Source organism: Neodiprion pinetum, chromosome 7 (genome assembly GCF_021155775.2).
Source record: "Neodiprion pinetum isolate iyNeoPine1 chromosome 7, iyNeoPine1.2, whole genome shotgun sequence".
In the NCBI taxonomy this organism is placed as follows: Eukaryota; Metazoa; Arthropoda; class Insecta; order Hymenoptera; family Diprionidae; genus Neodiprion; species Neodiprion pinetum.
The window spans coordinates 26,519,655-26,541,140 of record NC_060238.1 but is presented as its reverse complement, the minus strand read 5'-3'; the positions used below and the strand labels follow the sequence as shown (position 1 = coordinate 26,541,140).

At 44.5% G+C, this 21,486-nt stretch overlaps 1 protein-coding gene and 1 long non-coding RNA gene across 6 annotated transcripts in view; one reads left to right on the top strand and one right to left on the bottom strand.

Annotated features, from left to right (window-relative positions):
* The window catches only part of LOC124223082 (uncharacterized), a 111,337-nt gene that overhangs the window by 11,443 nt on the left and 78,408 nt on the right, over positions 1 to 21,486 (top strand). The window lies entirely within an intron of this gene.
* The window catches only part of nolo (no long nerve cord), a 93,768-nt gene that overhangs the window by 2,875 nt on the left and 69,407 nt on the right, over positions 1 to 21,486 (bottom strand). For 2 of the 4 annotated variants that reach the window (XM_046634725.2, XM_046634728.2), the window contains 16 exons: positions 14,412 to 14,741; positions 10,306 to 10,447; positions 9,374 to 9,503; positions 7,958 to 8,060; positions 7,675 to 7,773; positions 6,212 to 6,359; positions 5,946 to 6,036; positions 4,184 to 4,575; positions 3,694 to 3,823; positions 3,399 to 3,609; positions 3,003 to 3,313; positions 2,768 to 2,895; positions 2,514 to 2,678; positions 2,051 to 2,232; positions 1,742 to 1,831; positions 69 to 1,107 (listed from right to left, as the gene is read on the bottom strand). In XM_046634725.2, the coding sequence (XP_046490681.1) occupies positions 69 to 1,107; positions 1,742 to 1,831; positions 2,051 to 2,232; positions 2,514 to 2,678; positions 2,768 to 2,895; positions 3,003 to 3,313; positions 3,399 to 3,609; positions 3,694 to 3,823; positions 4,184 to 4,575; positions 5,946 to 6,036; positions 6,212 to 6,359; positions 7,675 to 7,773; positions 7,958 to 8,060; positions 9,374 to 9,503; positions 10,306 to 10,447; positions 14,412 to 14,741 (3,691 nt within the window). The remainder of the gene's footprint in view (positions 1 to 68; positions 1,108 to 1,741; positions 1,832 to 2,050; positions 2,233 to 2,513; positions 2,679 to 2,767; positions 2,896 to 3,002; positions 3,314 to 3,398; positions 3,610 to 3,693; positions 3,824 to 4,183; positions 4,576 to 5,945; positions 6,037 to 6,211; positions 6,360 to 7,674; positions 7,774 to 7,957; positions 8,061 to 9,373; positions 9,504 to 10,305; positions 10,448 to 14,411; positions 14,742 to 21,486) is intronic. The other 2 variants (XM_046634726.2, XM_046634727.2) reach the window with 2 other exon arrangements.

Below are 21,486 nucleotides of genomic sequence, written 5' to 3'. Positions count from 1 at the left end.
TTATCGGGATTTTTTACACTGGCGTTCAAGTATCTGTGCTCCAGTGAATTTATCGCGTCGAAGCTTACTCTTTCCTAAAATGACGACAGGCTGTAAAGTCGACTCGTCGTCGATGTTTCCGTTTTCGAACGCAGTCGAGGTGAAAATTTCCCAAGTACTTATGGTGCCGCGGGGATTTCCGACCTCGTCGCCTTCGGGACTGGGGCTCAACGCTTCTTCGTTCGACTCGAGGTTGGTCGAACTTTCACTCGATTCTTCCGGTGATTCGGAATTTCCGTAGTTCGGGTTCAGCTGATCGTTGCCCGGAGTGTTTTCTTCGACCTCGTCCTCCTTGGACTCCACTTTGCCAAGGTATTGCGTCTGCTCTGATGTCTGATTCTCCGTCACTTCGGGTTCGCTCGTTATCACGGAGTTCATTTCATTCACGCTCGCTGATCGAGTTACCGGCAAGGCTTCGTCGTTCATCCTCTTCTCCCGCTCATCGATCAAAGCTTCTCCAAAGTTATTTGTAGCAGTGCTGTCCCGGTTTCCTCTATTGGGAAATCCTTCTTTTGCAAAGGACTTGGAGTCTGCCGGTTCTTGAACTTTCCGCGTCGTTTCGGCATTACTCGAATTTTCTTCGTTGCTCCGTTTCATTGCTGACAGTAATTCCTCGGCGAGATCAATCGATTTAATATCATCCCTGTCCTGCAATCGAACTTCTTGCGCACTTTGTTGGGCCTCGTGCCTTTTCGCGTTCCTCAGGGATTCCTCGATGAAATCTATCGCCGACAAAGTTGGGGCCGGCTTTTTTCTGTAAGTTATCTTTGGCGTGCTTATAGACTCGTCGCCGTTTTGAAGAGCGAATATCGCTTCGTCCAGGTCGTACGGGTCGTCGTCGATGATTATCCGCTCCTCGTCTGGGCCAAATTTCTCATCCGGTATCCCCGTGTTTCCTTGTAAAATACCAAAGTCGCTGTCGATTTCGTCCGCGAAGTTTCTTCCAGCTTTCCGATCCCTGAGAGTTCGAGTTGTCGGAATATCGTCGCTCCTCGAATCCTCGACATAATGTGGTGCCATCCTGTGACCCCGGTTCCCTATCGCGTTACCCTGAAATGGCCAATAGGCCTAGCGAACGATATTAGTATGATAGACAGTGGCTAACGATATCTGTGTGCGCTAATTTTATTTCTCTCACACATTACTTACAGGCAATTAAAGTATAATAGCAATTTATTAATAAATTATCACACAGTGCAAACATACTACAAAATAGAAACTTGTCAGTGGCTACAGTCATACTGTGCAGTAAAAAAAAAAAATATGTATATTATATATATGTCAAGGGTTAAGAACCAAAAGGGCATAACCGTCTTTCAGATTCGCGATTAAAATCCGCTTTCATGCATTTTTGTTGCAAAATGTGGCTTACGCCCTCTCAATTTTCAGCTCTTGACAACGAGGATATAGCTGAATTTTAGGGTTGCTGGCTGATATCCGTATTATTTGGTTATTTATCGTTAGTTGGATTATAAATGAACAGTAAAAGTACAGATCGTGTAGAGAGAGAAGCAGCAGGAAGTTGCGAGACTTGATAACTGAAAAATAAAAGAAAAGATACAAAATGCGAAAGATCTGTCAACTTGGGAAGCAAACGTAAAATGAAATGCAAAAAAAAAAAAATAATACAATCGCGTCATCCCGAATATGTTTGCGGGTTCGGCTTTAGTGGTGTAGGGTAAACGCGAATGGAGGCGCTTACCTTTAGCCTCGATATCAATCCGTTTAAGTGGGGCAAAATGCTCGAAGTTCCTGAAGTTGCTGTCGATTCGACCGACTCCTGATATCCTGGCTGATTATAGCGTCACGAGCCCATCACCGGAAGACGTTAGTTTGTTAGGAGAAAAGTACAAGGAAAAAGATAGCGATCAGCGTTGGTGTTAAAAGAGTAGTTTAGTCGACATAGAATAGAGTAGTTGTGTAGTTGGACAAAACAAACGGAGAGAACAGGCGGTCATCGGTTCTTGTAAATTTTCCATCGCAATTAGATATTCAGCACCGATTTACTTACCTGATGAGGCGAAGTCACGGTATACTCGCCGTGAATCATCGTCGCGTCCGGCGGAAGCGGACTCGGCTTCTGTTTCTTTTTTCGCGGTTTTCGCGTCGGTTTAGGGGTGACTATTCCTTCGGGATGGGCCTCGTGACTGAAATCTTCGCCGTTGAAGGAGAACGGACTGCCGTAGGCTGGTGCTGGGGATGGAAAATCTCAGTGCAGAAACGGCTCGAGATAGGAAAATCATGAGGGTGAATTTAGTAACGTTCCTTCAACAATGCATGTTTAGGAAAAATCGTTACTTCACACTTTTAGCAATGATTGAAATTTATTAAAGAGAAACATGATCTTATTTTGAAAAGTAAAATCCTTTTTCAAAGTCGTTGTAAAATTGAGCATTCATTTTTTTTTTCTCCTGACGATTTTTTACGTTAACGTTACCAACTCCAGCCTCTTGGAAAGTCGCAAAACGTTATACCTGCGTAATCCGTGTGAAGCACTTCACCGGACAGCGAAGGTGATGAGTCCAAACTAGCGTCCTGATGATGGACCGTCTTTCCGTGCCGGAGGATTTCTTCGCTGCTCATGTACTCGCCGGGTCTCACTTTCACCAAAAGACGAACCTCTGCTTGCGAATGTCCCGCTAAAAGGTAACAAGCGATAAGTTTCTCTTAGCTTTCAATTGTCCAGCCGATGGTCTTCGCGTTAAGACAGTCAAGATCTTCTCCTCACCTATACAAGCATAGACACCGTTGTCCGAGTAGCTTACGTCAACTATTCTAAGTGCGCCCTTTTTGCTGATCTTGTACTTCTTTGACTTCCTTAGCTCCATTCTGTCCTTCGTCCATATAATGTGAGCCCTGCGGGAACAAATGTACAACGGTTATAGCTGCCCTGCACTTAAGAATTGGCAACGGAATTGAGAATGTGCTGTATCGTCGAACAGCTTTGCAGAGTTGCCGCTCACTTGTCAAATTTTTTCACCGGACATCGGATCTTGACGATCGAAGTGCCGTGAAATACAATCGCCGTACCACCGATTTTGAGATCGACCTTTTCGTTCGGATCCGACTGGCTGAAAGTCGTGTTCTCGCTTGAAATAATAGGCTGTGCGTTCGAGTCGAGGTCGTGGCAGGCCCGAGTATTGCAGGGCCTCTGCTCGGCGGGTTTCTGGGTGACGCACGCGGACTCTGGTCGTGGCTGCTGATGGCCCTGCGCCATGACTTGTTCGCAGGCTACGTATCTCTTCTTTACACCACCGCCGCAAGTCTTGGAGCACTAAAACGCCGTTACACCACTCGTGAATGCTAATGTGATCCTTTAAATCCAGGAATTACGTTTACTAAAAAAAAATCCTCCTCACCTTTCCCCAGACTCCAATGTTCCATTTCACAGGGCAATCCAATATATTGCAATACTGTCTATCCGGCGGCGGAGGCTGGGGGCACATGTTGTTGGGTACGTGAACCGTGTTCGCGCCTCCCCTGGCAACCTCGTGTATGCACGTCACGTCACGTGTCTGAATTCCCAATCCGCAGGGGCTCATGCACGGTGCAAAGTCGCTGAAGTTCCATCTGAAATTGATAATCACCACGCGATTCGAATACTCGTAGTAATCGCTTGCATTCTTATACCTATTTAATACAGTTCACGCATACCTTGGTGGACAGGGATGATCGTTGCAGGTCCTGATTCGCGACTCCGGTTTTGTTTCCGGGGTGCAAAGATACGGTGTCACCACTCGAGCATCTGAGTCTCTGACGCAATTTATGATCAGCTCTTGAACGCCTGTAAAATCCGCGGTAATATTAATTGAAGTGGGAGTACAGCTTGGACGGTCTAAAGTCATACCTATTTTTAGAAATTTTTTTTTAAGGAAAACGAAAACACTTTGAGCAACTTGAGTTTGATGGCTTTGTTACTTATGATTTGAAGAATATTTTGGAATTTTTTCATTGAAATTAATAACAAAATTGCGGAACGGCGCATATAAGTAGCAAATAACTCCGAACAAAAAATAAAAATTCCCGAAAATAAGTACGATTTAGACCGTCCAAGCTGTGCCCTGCCTCCCGCCCGCCCTTTTTTTTTTAATTTATTTTTTCCTTCTGTTTTTTCGCCAACCGCACAACATATCAGTCAACTCACCGCCGAGACACGAGGCGCTGCAGTGAGTGTAGCCGTTTTCGTTCCAAGAGTAGCTCGTTTGAGTCGCGCTGCCAGCGGCGACTCGAACGCTGCTCTCGTAGCTGCTGCCCCCCGACCCTCCCGAAGAGGATCTGTAGGTGTCGGCGAGGCTGGACTCGGCATAGCCGCTATCCCTGACGGTGTCCATTCTGTGAGAAAGACTATTGCCCAGAATCCCGCAAGGTTCCTGGACGCACTTTTCTATGTCGGCCGGCTTCGGTCCCGAGCATTGCCTGTCTGGCAACTTCGCTATTGTTCTGCTGAACTCGAGGAATATCTTGCAGTGCACTTCTCGACGTCGGATGCCCTCGCCGCATGTCACCGAACACGGCGACCATTCCTCTGCAATGAATCTGTGAAAACAAATATTACTTTTTTTTTCTCGCGACCAGTTTGTATCAGAGATTTCCCGAAACTTGGCCCGATAACGGCTATCTGCGTTTCCAATATGAATCTGTACATCATTGTGCCTTTGAATGTCGGTACGTACACCAACGTATTATGCTAACAGGATGAAGCCTGTACGTTGATAAATCGATACCCTGGACACTCGTTCATCGTGATATAGGGTATCAATGTGGGCGAAGTAACTCTTCGGTCCAGGCTGCACCACCCATTTCCTTAATTAACTCTAGTTATAGATGACGAGTTTCGTGCAACATCGCGATATGATATCGTTACTTTATTTACATCCTACTCGAACCGTCGCGACCTCGTGCAAATCAATCCATCACATTTTCCAATGTTTGTAAAGTCCTCGAGTTCGTTTGACAATTTCTTGCAATGCTTCCGACTCCACATTTCCGGAGTGAAGTAGTTTATATACTGCAGGTAGACCACCACGTTGATCATACGTATACGCTTTTCATTATTTATTTCGTCCGGCATAGTTTAGGCGGGGTATCATTTCATTTAAAAAAATACAATATCGGTAGATAATGCTTCGTGTGAAGAGAAACAAATTATACGACAAGAAGCTACGTCCAAAGTTATATTTCTAGGTTACGGCGTAGCGTCTGACCCGTTCCGGCTAATACTACTTCAGGATGTGAAATTCTGAGCTCCGCTTATTTTCCAAGTCGATGAAACGTTGAATAAAAATGTTCCCGAGAAAACGCGTGCTGCTTGCCATACAGAACGATGTGGTAATTTGGAAATACTAAAAACGGTAACTATGACAAGTGCTAGAAATAAAGCGTATAATAAGTGTCCGCTAATGGTTTGGTCGGTACGTGTAGTGAACAATTTGCAGCATGTTATGAAAAATGAAAATTGTAAATGCGGTAAACTGTTCAATATAACTGCGATTAAATGGCATTTTTGACATGAACAGTAAATACATAATTATGCACAGTATATTGCATCCAAGCGGAAAATACAATGGGCATATAAACAAAGAGTATGGAAATAAGATCGATGTACAGTGTACCTCGAGTATAACCAGCCATATGCAAAGTAGATGGTGTACCTAGCGTAACAGATCAAATATCAGGCATACATCAAACTTCACGATTTATCTTCCCGCGAACCAAAGATCATGTCGATTGTAAATTAAGCTGCGCATCCTGAGTATCTGCTTCTAAAGCATTGATTACTGTTACCGAAACCTCTGACTGCACTACCGCAAACTATATTATAATAATTATATGAAAAGTAATAATTCTACTACTTGTTCACCATAGTAATTTCATCGACATACTGACGTTTCAACGAATATACTCACGTCGATTCGGAAGGAATCGGTTGGCCGATTAACTTCGCTGGTACAGGTGGTGGCGGGTAGGGTTGCCTCAGAGGTCGCATAAACTCGTCTTCTGAAACAAAGGGGGAATTCTTTGACAGCTGAATAAATCAATAATGGTGACTTTTTGGAATAATATGAAAAAATGTATACGAAGTGGGAGAGCAGAATGAATTACATGAAACATGTTCATTACTTTAATTCGGTTAGTATTTTTAAATATGTAATGTTGAAAATAAGAGTGTTACCTATGCTTGGAGTCGGACATACTACGGATCTACACTCCTGTTCATTGTGCGGCTTTTCCACGATGTCGCAGTCCTTAGAAACGCGTCCTTTGCCGTCCTTGCAGCTGACAAAACGCGTCCGAATTCCGGAACCGCAGGAAGCCGAACACTGCATAAAACGGTAATTCAAACAACCTTGTGTAATATTGTTGGGACGAATAAATGCGCGATGAATTGTCGAGGGTGAGATAAACGTGACGAGCCGGAATCCATGCAAGATTCAGCGATATCCAGGGATTTGAAAAAAGATGAAGAGTATCACGCGCGCATTCCTCCGCGTTTAAACCACGGGAACGGAATCAGGAATCCGTTCCTCGATGAAAGAATTTCCGGTCCGTTGGTCTTTCGACGGTGGCGTTAGCAGGCACCAAGATCGAGATCGGGAAGGAGAAGGAGAAGGAGAAGGGGGGCGGGAATCGAGAGGGTGAGGGACCAGGAACGGCTCTCTCGAATCTTCAATCTCAGCAGCCTCAAGTGCTTTCAGCTTGGCTCGGCCCACAAAAGCGAGGAATCTATCAATTCCTGTCTTTCTCGTCTTATACACTCGCGTTTCCCTACCACCGCCCCTCCTCCTCTGCTCCAGAGGTTCATTCGATCGTTCTCCTCGCCCCCGTAAGGTATATTACGATCGAATCATTACCGCCCACGCTTCAACAACGGGTATTCCCGCTTACCCTCTTAGACCGAGGCTCTGCCAGGCCCATTTGAAAACACTCCTGAAATCAGCCTCTCCTGCACCCACCCTACCTACCTACGTACGTACGTACGTACGTATGTATGTATTCGCTCATTCATCGGCGGAATGCATTGTGTATCAATCAAGACAGACGCCTCGTTAATCATTCGAGCTATACGGATTTCGCGTTGCTACGGATATGAAAGTCTACGTCACTACTGTGCACAGATGCAGGCACCAGGCTCTGCGGGTTTGTGTTCTTCGTGTTTTATCACGTTATCTCTGTGTTTACCTTCCTATAATATATTATAACCGACTACGTAGCAGCTGTCTATTCTCTACTTTATTATCCAGAATTATGGGGGGTGCATTGTCCATCGGGATACTTGCTGAAAGCAGCTCTCGCTTTCTCTCTCTCTTTCTCTCTCTCTCTCTTCAAGCCGCTGCTTTCGAAACCCGGACGAAAACGACCCGAACTCGCGCTCTTCGTCGAGTGATTAATAATCTTCTTCGTTCGAAATTCGATCCGTGAACCTCGCGTGGCTTGTGCGTTCATCAGCAAACGAGCATCACTCTATAGTCTGTTGAAGTTACCGCGAGAAAAAAACATTTCAGGTAGTAATGACGTAGGGAAAGAAATCAACGATCTTTGGAATTCTCGGAACTCTGTAGCAGGCCGTAGAAGCTTTTATTCTTCCGATTATTGCCTTGTGTTTTCCATTTGATTGAACGCACGAATTATTCTCACCTCTGACCACTCGTTCGTTTCCCACATGGGACAGGATATCGTATTGCAGGTCTCTTGATGCCTTGGCCTGTGCGAACCGATGCACATGTGTTCGGGAAGCTGTGACAAATAATATCGCCAACCTTATTTCTCATTCATTACAAAGAGATGTACGTGTATGCCTCTGCGGTTCTGCACTCGGCGAGTCGCGAGTGCACGGTTAAAAAAGGTAAATGAATAAAAAATGATCGCACGGCGACGCTACAAACGGGCAAAAAGGAGCTTCTTTGAACTTTGTACTTACTTTGGTACTCGTTTCATTGCTCTCCTCCGAACAGAATACGGGTCTTGTTCTTGTTCCGCCACCGCAGCTTGCGCTGCACTCGGTCCATTGTCCCGTTGTCCACCTTTGAGTGAAATAGTAGAGGGTGATTACGGAAAGGTGCAGGGTACGTAGCGACGTTAAGGTAGAACAGAGCGAAGTAAGCGCGGGATGGAAATTCTATACGAATTATTATTTTATCATTTGTAAAGTTCTTCGTTTCGGTCCGTCGTGGTTTTTCTATTTTCTTATCTTTTTTTTTTTTATGTATACAACTCATTCATTATCGTCATTTACCTTACTCTTTGGCCTGTTTGTCGTAAACTAACCGCGCGTACGAAACAATTATTTTTAATCACTGTGTTTGCAGGCTGGTCGGTTGTATTTAAATGAAAAGTATTTTCAAATGCGAGAAAAGAAGAGGCCAGAGTACGTGAGGAATAAAATTTTTTTTCCCCACCTTGTTCTGGTATGCGATATGGAAAATTCCGATAACGTTTGACACGCCCGATACTTCAGTGGAAAGTTAAAAATCTCTTCGGCTAATGTTTTTTTTTTCTTTATTTTTACTTTTATTTCTGTTTGTTTGTTTGTATGTTTTTTTTTTCTCTCAATTTCAAACGCGCGCAACTCAAATTAATGGAATACCGGAAAATCTGTAAATATATTTATAAAAGGTCGGGGTTCAACGGCGTGGTAAATAAATTTATAACCCTTTGGCTACCACACCGACGTCGGTAGCATTAACGAAATTGCATTTCAAAACTGCTACCTGCTTTTCAGTCACACCCCCCCCCCCCCCCCCCCCCCCCTCCTCCTCCTCCTCCCCACGACCATGAGCCGATCAAAGGGTGAAAATTTGAACGTGTCACGTGTGAGGGAGACCCACTCATTCTCGTTTACAATCCTGCACGTGTGAGTAGTGTATTACATATCGCACTATCGTTTTGTTTCACTTTTCACTCGCATGGCTTTTTCTCTCCTCACTCGGTGGCGGCTGTGACTCAGCGGTCTAGTCGCGAGCTTTTTCTATTCAAGCTTAACGGGTATCGCTGCAGTTTAAAGCTGCTGTTATCCTCGTCTCGCCAATCCATAAGTTTCAACTAGTTAGGCGCGACTGGGATTGGAATATATATCCTTATAATAGTTTTGTCTATTCGGTTTATTTAGTTGCATCTTGTGCAATAGAAATTCGTGTCATAATATCGAAAAAGAGTTTGCACCTAAGAATATTGGATTGCCGCTTATTTCAGTGTATCAAGCATCAGGCCCAATCTTTGTAGCATGGAATTGAGAATTTCAAATTACCAAAGATGCCACCGAACAGACAACCTGTGGGTACCTATTTTACTTACAATTTAAGAAAGAAACAAAAAATTCGTCATTTTTCGCGCTTACTCTGTAGTACATGGTTGATCGTTGCAGGCGACGAGCGACTTGTCCGGTTTTTCGGTTGGGTCACAGTGAGAATCCATCACTTCTTCGTCGGTGCTTCTACTTTTGCAGACGGCCATCGCCATCTTGAAACCTGTGTGTGATATCAGGATTTCACGTTTCATTATTTGTTTTCTCTTTCAAGACTCCGAACACACTAGCAAACAACAATCCTGTATGCCGTGGGTATACAGAATAACCTTTTCACAGTTATAATCTCAAGCATAAAGAATATTAATTCGTAAAACGTGTGCCGAATATCGAAAATCGAGGTAAGGGATGATTGAATGACCAGAGGGGAAAATGCACTGAGGGAGGAATTTCTCCTTCTCTGGTTCTGTGTAGATGCCAGGTGAACTATATCGGTAAAATATACGAGCCCGACCAGTAATTAGAATCACGCGTTCGCGAGCACCGGCTGCTGCTGCTGCTGATGTCAACCTGAGCTTTACCAAACCCATTAGGTAGGAAGTAACTTCATACCTGTACAATTTAGGGTGGTCCTTAAAAAGGTAATTTTTTTATTTCGACTGGCTCGCCCCCCAAACTGGCTCCAGATAATTTAAAAATAATTCCGTAATTGTTTCATGAAAGGGTTCAATGCGGTACTCCACCCTCTTGGAGACACGGGTTAGAATTGAGATTCAAATCTGAAAGAGTTAGGGAATTATTTTTGAAATATGTGGAGCCGATTTGGGAGGCGAGTCGGTCGAGATTCAAAAATGACCTTTTTAAAGCCCACCACCCTACCGTACATACATTCGAACGAAATTTTTCTTGTCGTTGTTACCTAATTCCTTTCTTTCAACTCTTGACTCGGCAGGTAATAACCCCTGCGCTTGACAGGTATTTCTCCTTACATAATTCCAAACGCGTATAATCTTGACTGCACTCACCTCCGCCGCAGGGCTTCGAACACACCGTTATCGGCACCAAAGCCCAGTAGTAAATCGGCCCGCACGTCGAACCGTCCCCTCCGCAAACCCCGCAGGCGTCCATCTTCTTGTTGCTTCCGATCCGGAGGTCGCAACCCACCTTCTGTAGGGACAGATAAAAGCTTGAGGTTAAGACCCGGCTTTCGACGCTCGTCAATCGTTCATCGAACGGATACTCGATTTCCCATCCATATACCATTTCATTTCCTCCTTATATATATATATCTATGTATATATCTCAACCACGAGCTCATCGTTTTAAGACAGTCTCTTCATCTGTTCGTATTGTAGGTAAATGGTCAATCTTGTTTCAAAGAGCTTATACGTTTATGAGATGGAGAAAATAAATCAGAGTGAATAAATAATGTTATTGAAGAAGCTTGGAACCATGTGTCTCAGCTGCGTACGTACGTTTCAACCCACATCCGCACGCACATGTGTATTGGCGGGTATGTGCGCTTATATTAGGTGGATATCACGAGAAAATTGGATCGCGTCACGTATGACCCAGGGAACGCGGCCCACCTGGTCGTCGGGGTTAAAAGCAGGGAGAACGAGGAGCTTTCAGGGAGACCCGAAGTATAAGAAGCTGGCAGATCAGGGTGGATTGCGGAGAAGGGGAGAAAAAATATAGAGAAAAAAAGCTGCTACAGATGCCCCTTTCCTGATCCTTGGATGTACGTATATGCGAAAACTTTACTTATTTATCAATTCCGAAGGGACACGCGTTTAAAAATATACCGATCATACGTGAGAGTGGATAATATGTACATAAAGACACACAAAAAAATCTCCGGCCGATATTTTAAATTTTAAACAGTACCAACTGTACCCGCCCTTTCTTTCATCCTTTTCCTTGATTCTGTCCTCTTCTTCTCTCGTATAAAATATATTCATCCTATATCTTTAAATATTTATACAGCTACCAGTATTAGATTCTCCAATCTCGTGCAACGAAACATATATGTATATAAAGAAAAGAAGAGAAAAAAAAGAACAAAAACCAAAGTTCCGGAAGGAAAGCCTCGAATTCGTTGATATTCTTCTCTTATCTTTGTTTCTTATTTCTCTTGGCCAGATACACACCCACACAGGTACCCACTTCTCTAAATTTTTTCGTAAACCTTTCTCTCGTTCTTATTCGCATTTCATCTTGTTCCTCTTAATACTCCGCGGCGATCGTGCTCTCGACCTTTCGGTAAAGAGAGTCCACGTAGTCTCTCGTTCTGCTTTGACGCGGCGGCGGGCCAACCTGATTTGTCATTCAGGTTGCATGGGGAAGAGGTGGGACTTGTCTGAAGGGTAAGGGAGTACATTATTCATCCCTTATCCGAGAGCCGGAGAAGAGAGAATCCCCCCCTTCTCTCTCTCTCTCTCTCTCTCTCTCTCTCTCTCTCTATCTATCTCTCTCTCTCTCTCTCTCTCTCTCGCGCTGAGACGGGAGGACGGGATATGAGAGAGAACAAAGGCTCTAGCTGGGTATTAAGTGCATTTGGTTGTCTCATGAATTTTTTTCCCCCACCCCCCTCTTCCTTTTTTCACCCTTTCCACTTTCTCTCGCACACACGGTTTTTCAGGGCTTACCAAACGTCACCGGATCGCGATCCGGGATAGCTTTGAATATTTTACCTGGTTACCTTTCACCGTTCCCATCAAACCTCGACCCTTCCACCCCAGCTCACTTCCTCTGGCACGATCTCGCGCGTATATTACGCGCTGACTTCCGGGACGGACAGAACCGGGGAGCAATCTACTGATTAATTCCTTAATTAATTATCTCGTCGTTTTAATAGATGTTTGTTAACTATCCCAAATAGCTCCGATAGCCTCGTGATTTTTGAATCGTACGTCTCGCTGCACTTCCAGCTGCTTTATACGTATGCGGTGAAATTTTTCATCATCTTACGACAAATTTCGAACTTCAAATAACACGATTTTAACCTTAGTGGTATTGAATGAAACCTCGATGTAATTTGATTATTATACTCCGGCAGCTGACTGGGTACAATATTATTCGATAAATTGACTAGGTACTTGCGAGCACTCCGAGGTGCTCTGCCGCAGGCAAATATAGACCTATACCGAAGAAAAGCAACCTCGAGGATCGCGGTAAGTGGGAGGAATGAAAGGCTGACTGGTGCCTGGGAGTAGGTATTGTTTCTTTTGTATCGAAATGAAATTAATGACTGCGCCTTCGGCTTCTCTTTGGTTGGTTACTTGGTACCCTGCTCTTCTAGCCACCCAGTTACATGTACACCACGTACCTACACGCGTAGTTATATCATAGAGGGAAATTTGGTCGTGTATGGACGTGGCGTTTCCTTGACTCTGTTCTCGGCCCACCTCGGTGTTAATAATCCAAGCTCGGAGACTTCTACCTTTCATTGAAAAACCAAAGTTTCAACATCCATCCGTCCTTCCGTCGCACTCAGCTCACACCTTTCTATAAGCTTTCAATACGTCCTTCGAAGCCAGCTACTTTTTCTTCCCCTCATCTCGTTCTTTTTCACCCGGAAATCATTCGTTTCCACTCTCGATGGTTTCCTTGACTTTCAAAACGCTTCGCTTTAAAATCGAACCAACAGATATGGTGCTAGGACAGTTTTTTTTTTTTTTTTGAAATTTTGTTTGAAAAACTCATTACCGTCAGCAAAATATTCGCGACGATTATTTTCCTCCGGCCTACTTCGGGGGTAATATTCACAACGACGTGGATATAGGTATAAAATTCCGTTTAATGTAGCATACAACCTGTATATGGTGCAATTAGCCAAATGAGTTTAGTTGATCTTCAGGAGACGAGGGAGAATTTGGATACGACCAAGGATAGGCGGCTGGCAGTCGGACAGAACATCGAAACGTTTACTACACCTACCTACGTATATAACGTGTAATGTAGATATAGGTACACCTCTCTTACCCTTGACAAGGCAGTTGGCTGCTACGCCTCGCCGTGCAGCTAATAAGGCGCCTGAGAGCTTTTTCGGACAAAAGCTTTTATCGCTCTCTTGAGACTTTACGCTGGTGGCCTGATGTCGTCGATGTAGACTAGCTGAGGTACAGGAGAATCCAAAGGGAGAGGATGAAAGAAGGAGAGAGATTGGAAGCAGGGGGTTCGTAAGAAGGCCCTACGTGTGTACAGCTCGCGAAGATTAAATATCTCATCCTAACCAGCAGAAGTCAATTGAATAGGCACAAGAGGGGGGCTTAACGCTTCTGCAAGTATAGGTAGTAGAATAAAAATATACCCTTCGTCCGTGAGATTTTGGCTAATTGAGTTACTAATTAGTCAGACCTAAATTATGTACAGATATTATGTGTCAGAATTATCTTCCATTGTCAGGGTTCCTTTTGTTCCACCTTATTCGCGGCTGGGTGTATATTTTATTAATCTGCCTTTCCGCGTCGAGGTGCCGGTTTGGATACACGAAGGTGGTAATATTCAGTTTTGCGCCCCTCGCCTTTGTAACAATCTATACACACCGCTAGAGCAAAAGGTGTATTACTTGATCCGCGATTCGTTTCAACTCCGAAAGACCATCTCGTCCTGTGCCTGCTCGTAGCAGCTGCTTAATTAGCTTCATCCCCCGTGACGAGCGTCAGGTTCTACCACTGACAGGCCTCCGCCTTCTGACCGCAGCACTACGAACATATCCGTGTCGCGGTACCGCAGCCACCGCCAAAGATGGACAGACCCCGACGCGGCGACGCGGCGACGTACACAGAAATACCCGCTCCAACACTCGGCGGCATTCACCATGTGGAGGAGCTTCGCTCCCACAGACTGAAAAAAAGCTCACCTAGCTGCTATGCAGTATTTTCGTTAATGTAGCTCCGTAGAGACACATCAAACATTCGGGGGGATTGCTAATTTGGAAAAGTGCGATGCCGGAGCGATGTAGTAAAATTGAACACGCTTTTGTCAACTTTCAGATGCATGCGGCAAGTTGACGGTGAATATTCTGTCGCGTCGGAGTTTCCAGTCGGATGGATTTTTGTTGTGGTATTGAAATATCCATTTTAAGATTAGCTGGGCAAATTAATAGATATCGACATTCGCTACTCACCATGCACTCCCCGTTTATGCAGACGTCGCTGGTTCCCGCTCGGCATCGGGTACCGTCCACCACCTTTTCCGCGAGCTGAACGACGACGAAATCGTCCGGTTCCGATTCCTGGAGGACGTTGTCGTCTCGTTGGAGAATTTTATCGCCGATGATCATGTCCCCCGGGTCTTCATCCCGCCTCTGTTCGCCCCGGCAGATCAACGAACAGGGCCGACTCGGGTCGTGATGAGGTGTCCATTTTAAAAGATTCCCACTATAGGGCACCTCGTCAAAGGCTGAACACTGCTCTGCGCGAAAGTCGCTTCCGCCCTCGTCCTGCTTCTGACACGGCTGTCGAAAATAATGACTTATCATTTCTGTCCGCCTGTGTAGAAACGATACCCGCCCCTACTCGAAAATTCGTTCCGAATCATCATTCAGACTAAAAATGCGAATTGTTTTCCACATTTCTTCGGTCCTACACTTTCACCACGGATAATTTTATCAAACAGGTAGACCACCGATTTGATTGCAAGTACTTTAACGTCCAACGTTCGCAAGCATGGCGGTATACGTCCGCTAACTTTTTTTCTATACAGGTAGGCATTTATTGCAACAGCAGGTATCTCTACCTTATATGGCGTCTTAGACTCACCCGGATGATGTTAGTTGTACCGCGTCGTATACCCATACTTTTGTACATGCAAATATACATACGAGATCCGGGCATGTATGTACGTGTGTATCCTGAAAAAACGTATAACCAGTACCCCGCAAACAAGACTCAGGCAAGAATCTTCGCTGACGTTTATTGCTTACCGAAGCTTTTACTTTTTCTAACCGAAGGAGAGAGTTCTGCGAAGTAGAAAAGAAAAGGCAAAAGAGACTTTCAAAATGCCGGAGGGATCGACAGTGGGCTCGGTCAAAGTCGACGTATTTTATCCATACGATAATCCGGCGTGCGCAGGTAACTCGTTCTTTCCATTCAATATTTTTTATCTTGTTTTTGGGTTTCTTGTCGGACTTGTTCGTTTCAAAGAGGGGAAAAATTATTCGACGAAACGCTAAAGTTTATAATATACACTGCTGCAACCGCATAATTAGAATTGCAATTCTCGTCGCAATACCGACCACAACTTATGCCCCTGGTCAAGGCAAGTATGTACTGCAAATTGGATCGTAAGTGCAATGTGTGAAGTGCGAACGTTACACAGTTGACAGTTGACCCTTTTTGTTCGACTGTATGCAGGAAATTCTGGATTATATACATTATATACGTACACTCGCAACCTGCATAAATCCTGCTACTAAAGTTCTTGCTTTACCATAATGCACACCCAGGGTTTCATTCGTACCGAGAATGTCGTTGACTCCAGTTTCAGAATCTTCGACCTTATCATCGATGCCGGAGACAAAACAAACACTCTACCAGGCTAACAATGAGATGCTCTTGAACCAGCGCGTTGGATGCAGACCGTATACAGAAATAAACGATTATACCGAATCAAGGGTAAAACGATGGAGGGTACAGAACAACGCGTCGAGAGCAAACGTCATTTAGTATTCTCCGCCTCTCCGCCCCACCCCGGTATGACAAACCGCGTGACGTTTGTATCGGCGGTGGTTGGTCGTGGTTGGTGGTTATCGTTGAGGGCTGCTAGCTGGAAATCGCACTTGGGGTTCTCCCATTTCCGCGAGAGGTAAGAAGAGGAGAGGAAGCAAGAGAATGAACACCTTGCCGCAAGGGCGGCGTGTTATTTTACGGGCATTCAATTTTTTTTATTTTTATCTCTGCTCCTCTCGCCGGAATGGGGGGCGTGTTATCACAACGGAACTCGTGACTACCGACGTTGTATATACAATATATATACATATCCATATATATATATATATATATATATATATATATATATATATATATATATATATATATATATATATATATATATACTCGTGTTCTTGAAGTGATGTAACTCGACGTCGAGAGAAACCAGCTGCCATGTCGCAGAACATGGCTTTCTCCTCTCTCCTCTCTCCTCATTGCTGCTCATCGTGACCTCGACCATCTCTGATTGCGATGGTAATTTCACCAAGTAAATGCAACGTTATGCATTGTCCAGTTTTAGAATTTCCGAATCAATCCCTCCCTTTCGCCATACCACGTTTCGTCGATGGAATACCAAAGTCAAGTAAATTTGATCTAGTGGACCTCTCACCTCTTAGCGTTAGCCGTGGGCCGCCGACGGCTACAGGAGTCGGGACGAAGGTGGTGGATCGCCGCAAACCGGTGGGCAGCTAAGGGTAGAAAGTGTATCTAGAGCGTTGAGGGTGGTGGCGGAAACCGCGAGGGATCCTGGCCTCAAATAGAACAGCTGTTTGCGGGTGAAATTTGGCTAATTTTCTTCGGCTCCCTTAGCGCGGGGAGTTCTCTTGGAAAATTAATCCGTTCCGTTTCAGATTAGATGGATAACTCGGGCTTGTATCAAACAGTTTACTCCTCTCTTCTCTCTGATAGACGCATTTATCTATCCGTATTACGACGAGATTACGATCAATTATCACGGTACTTACGTGCATTAATTATGCCTGTGCATGGATACTAATTTCAACAACTAAGGGGTGCATGGAACTTTATGGCCAAAATATTATTATATAATAATAATTATTACTTTTTTTCACTCGAGTTGTGGAAACGAGTATAAATTAAGTCCATATAATTGAGACTGAATATTTTTGGTAGCCGCACTTAATTACTCCGGAAAAAATGACTAGACTTCGCACCTGAAAAAAAGGGGTCTTTGGGAAATAGTTATTTTTAATACATGACTTCAGAGGAAATGTTCTCGACAAATAATTACTTCATAAAGTTTGAATAACAAATTTCAACGATTTATTAATTTTCAGATAATTGCTGTAATTGCATATGCTAATGATAAAATCCCGCACTTTTGAAAAATCAATTTGATTAAATTGCACTGACGATTAAATGTGCGATTTGGAAGATTCGATGAAAATCTTGGTGAAAATATTAAATTATGCAAAGGGGATTTTGCCCGGGGGAATTTTTCCGGTTTAGTTTAACCGCAGTCATTTCGCCAGACGTCATTTTATGAGGTGTCATTTTGTCCCGAGTAATTAAGTGTGGTACCCATATTTTCCGGGTCGAGTTATATTTGAAAATATAACGTGTAAAATATTTGATTCAATGTGTAACGGTATGGTGTTGCGGTAGGTTGACTTGATTGCAATTCGATACGCAGAGTCGTCGTTATGTAATAACTCGCGTATCATTCCTGATGCGTTGTTTGGACCTGATATTTGAAAATCGCTCAGGAATTTAATTGTCCGCCTATCTGAGAACTGACGAGGTTTCAGCTCAATTAAATTCGAGTCGAACCGGGGGAGGGACGAGCATAAATTCCCACCGAGGAACGCAGGCTCTTTGCTGAATGCTGCTCTCCGAAATATTCCCGTAATATAAATTCGTCCTCCCATCCCTCGTTCGCTGTCAATGTTTTCTGGGATTTGGGCGGAGCAGCTTTTTGTATTTTAAAATTTTTTTCGCCTAACCAAAGCTTGTTAATTATCATTCTTTTCTTACGTCTTTGTATACATAAATCAAATTTCACACTAACGATAGATGAGAAAAGTAAAAAGAACGAATATCCGTCGTATTCAAAGTTATGCACAATGCAGGCAAGTTGGAGAAAATTCTGTTAATTGTAGTTGGCGAACAAGCTGACGGGTGCAGGATATGCGGGGGTCGAGGGGTCGTCTTTCCGGCTGTGGTATATCGCAACGGCGGAGCTGCTTCAGAATTGTATAATCGAGTAAACAAATTAGAACAAACTTATTACCTAATTAGCGAATTAACGCGGTGGCAAATGTTTAACAACAAGCGGGTTTCGTCCTGGGTGATTAGAAAAGTTTGCACACTCGCTGCCACCGCTGGCGAGAAACTCTCCTCTTCTCTGACCCCTCCCCCCCCCCCTCCCCTCCCCTCGCCCTCCCCCTTCCTCCTCCGTTCACTCCGTCTCGTTTCTTCCCTCCTTTTCGCTTCTCTCGCCCCTCGGCTGGTGGCAAACGCGTCCCTTTCGCGCGTTAACCCCGGGATGTCAGAGGCAACGAAGGATCGCAAATCCGATCAGTGTTCCCGAAATTTTGCGAAGGGCATTTCTATGCTAGACCCTCCTCTGCGTGGAGGATATCCAGCAATCCCGGAACTTGTAACGAGAAACGTTTCCCAGTTAATTGCCCTCCGCGTCTGACGAGCAAGCCCGAAGTTTGCAGACCCGGAACCGTCGGCAAACAAAAATTTGATTATCACCTCGTCAATGGACCGTCAAGGCAGCTCTTCAACGTTTTGTTCTTGCATATCGATAGGAGGGGGAATCTCGAAAAAAACCTGATTAAAATTGCATTCGTCCCGAGATGGTCAAAGTCGATGATCGGGTGAAATGGGACCCGTGTGCTAAAAATTATTGTTAGACCAAAGCAAAACAAATTGCTATCTTGAAATTCCTTAAAAAGTGTGTTTTCGTTAAGGAATCCATTTTGTCCGATCCTCTCCTGTACCTATAATGTATATCAAGTTTGCAGATCCGTCTTTTCTATCGCAATACCAATTCACCGGGTCCCCCGTCTTCTGCAATAATCAACTAGAACCTGGGACGTGGACAAAAAGTGCATGAGCCAATTAAGAACTTTTAGCGGAGAGCAGGGACGATTGGATCTGCAGGTGTGGTGTTAAACCGTTTATCATTGATCGAAGACAAGTCTGATCGTGAGTCAGTTCTCGCATTTTGTCTTCCACGTTTCTTACAGCCCTCTGATGATCCGTTCCACACGTATACTCGCTTCGCGCTGCAGCGGAGACGAGAAACTGCAAAATAGACGTGCGATATGCCGCGAGAGCTAAGAAGTTGTCCAATTGCTTTATGCAAATTATCCGCGACCTCTAGTCTCCAGTCTCTGCACCGCGATGTAGGTAATTGGTTCTCGACTTACGACCTACGAGTTCAAAACTGCGGCTCAAAAGTGTGTTGGTATAGGTATGACGTACGTAGGCGCACGATATAACCTGTAACCCACCACCCGGGTTCGGAGCCACTGTGCAGGCGCCTCATAATTAAGGCTGCAGAAGGGAGCTGATCCGGGAAAGCTATACGTCGCTTAACCTTGGCGGGTGGCAAAACGTGGCCCATAAATCGGCAATCCTGGTGGATTTTCAGCCCGGAATTTATAGGCGAGAAGGTAAATTATTGTCGCTACCGACAGGTGGGCAAGACCGTAATTCAGGGCTTTCTCGTAGTTGACTAACTTTGGACAATTAATTTCCGGGCTACTTGTGCGGGAAAACTTAGTTTCCAGTTAATTCGCGGATTTGTAAGCCACCATCACCCATGCTTCTGTACTACTCGAAGCCGTATAACGCTATTCTGATACGACGGCGAACTACAACAGTTACCACGCTCCTCTCCGATGCTTCATCTCCGTATTAAGCAAATATATCCAACTCTTGGTACTTACCGTGTACCTGTTTGTATGTATGTCGCGATCGGAACATGAAAGCTGAAAGACGTCAAAATTTTCCGGTTATCATCGCGATAAAGACGCCGCCTGCCGCCTCTCTCGCAACCTTGGCTCTACGGATAGTTTATATAGAAGTTTGTCGAGGGAGTCGTCTGACATTTGTCGATCCATCCCATCAGGCGGAATTATGGGTCGATCGGCAATCGGAATTGTCGTGCGATATTCTGAGAAGTTGCCGATCTTCTGGCGTTTCGGTCAATCGCTGGCCTGCAGAGGGTGGGAGAGGGGGATATATATTGGATGTGACGTAATAAAAAGTTCAAAGATCGGTCGGGACGACGACGTTCGCCCAGACCGGAGAAAATTGCCTATCAGACGAAAATCGAGAGAGAAAGAAGGATGGACGTGATTCAACGATACAAGGGCTTGCTCATCGACGTACAAGTGGTCTAATCCCGGATACCTGTAGGCAATCGTGAAAGGGAAGACAATATTCACGTCCATGCTGGAAATTTGAATTCTCTGTTTTACGAGTTGAATCGCAGTCGGAGTAGATATACGTATAATCGCTCTCGTTATTATCAACTTCCCAATTTATAATTTACCCAAGGGATTCCGCGCGAGGTATGGCGTGCGTTGATATTCGCCCAGGCGTATTACTCAGCTGGTATAGGCATGTCGGTATGTAGGTATATATATATAAATTTAGCAATTAGCGAGTTGCCACTCGGTGCTGTGGAGTTTAGCCGAGCCTGGTAATAACGCAAATATTAATGCATAGGTACGTTATATGTATAGGTGGTCGTGTACTATCTACGTGAGTGAGCGCCGCGCGGGTTTGTAGAGCGGAGGAACAATGCGGTGACTGCCTTCGCGTTATACGCGAAATGCGTGCCGTTGACGTACAGTATACCCATTCCCGTCGTCAATAGTCGGTGTACAGTTCAATCAGAGAATTTCGTGCCCGCTGATTGGCCGATCGATACGGTAAGACGTCAGAATTCATGATTCTCTGTAACTCGGCAGACGACGCGACGGTTCGCCCGTGAGGTTCGAGTCATGCCCTGCCAATCCATTCGTTGATTGTAAAAAGTGTACGGATCGCTTGAGCTCGGACGGTCTGAAATCGTACCTATTTTCAGGATTTTTTTTTAATGAAAATTAAAACACTGGGAACGATACGAGTTTCGGGGCTTTATTGTCTATAGTTTCAAGAATGTTTAGAATTTTTTCATTGAAATTAATAACAAAATGACGGCACGGCACATGCAAGTAGCGAACAATCGCGTTTTTAATCCGATGGCGCAGATTCCTTGGTCAATTTTTATCCGACCGACTTGAAATTATGACACAATTTTTAAAACTTGTTTATCGATTCGAGCTCGTGGCTAGATGTTTTATTTCAGTCACAAAAGTTTTTTTTACAAATTTTTTTTTTTCACAATCGCATGTATTTCAATTTTTTTTTTTCAACATTTGGGCTACCAGCTTGAACCCGAAAAGATGTTTTTAATCCAAACAAATTCTCCTATGTGCCAAGAGATGCACCACCGCAAAAGCCCTC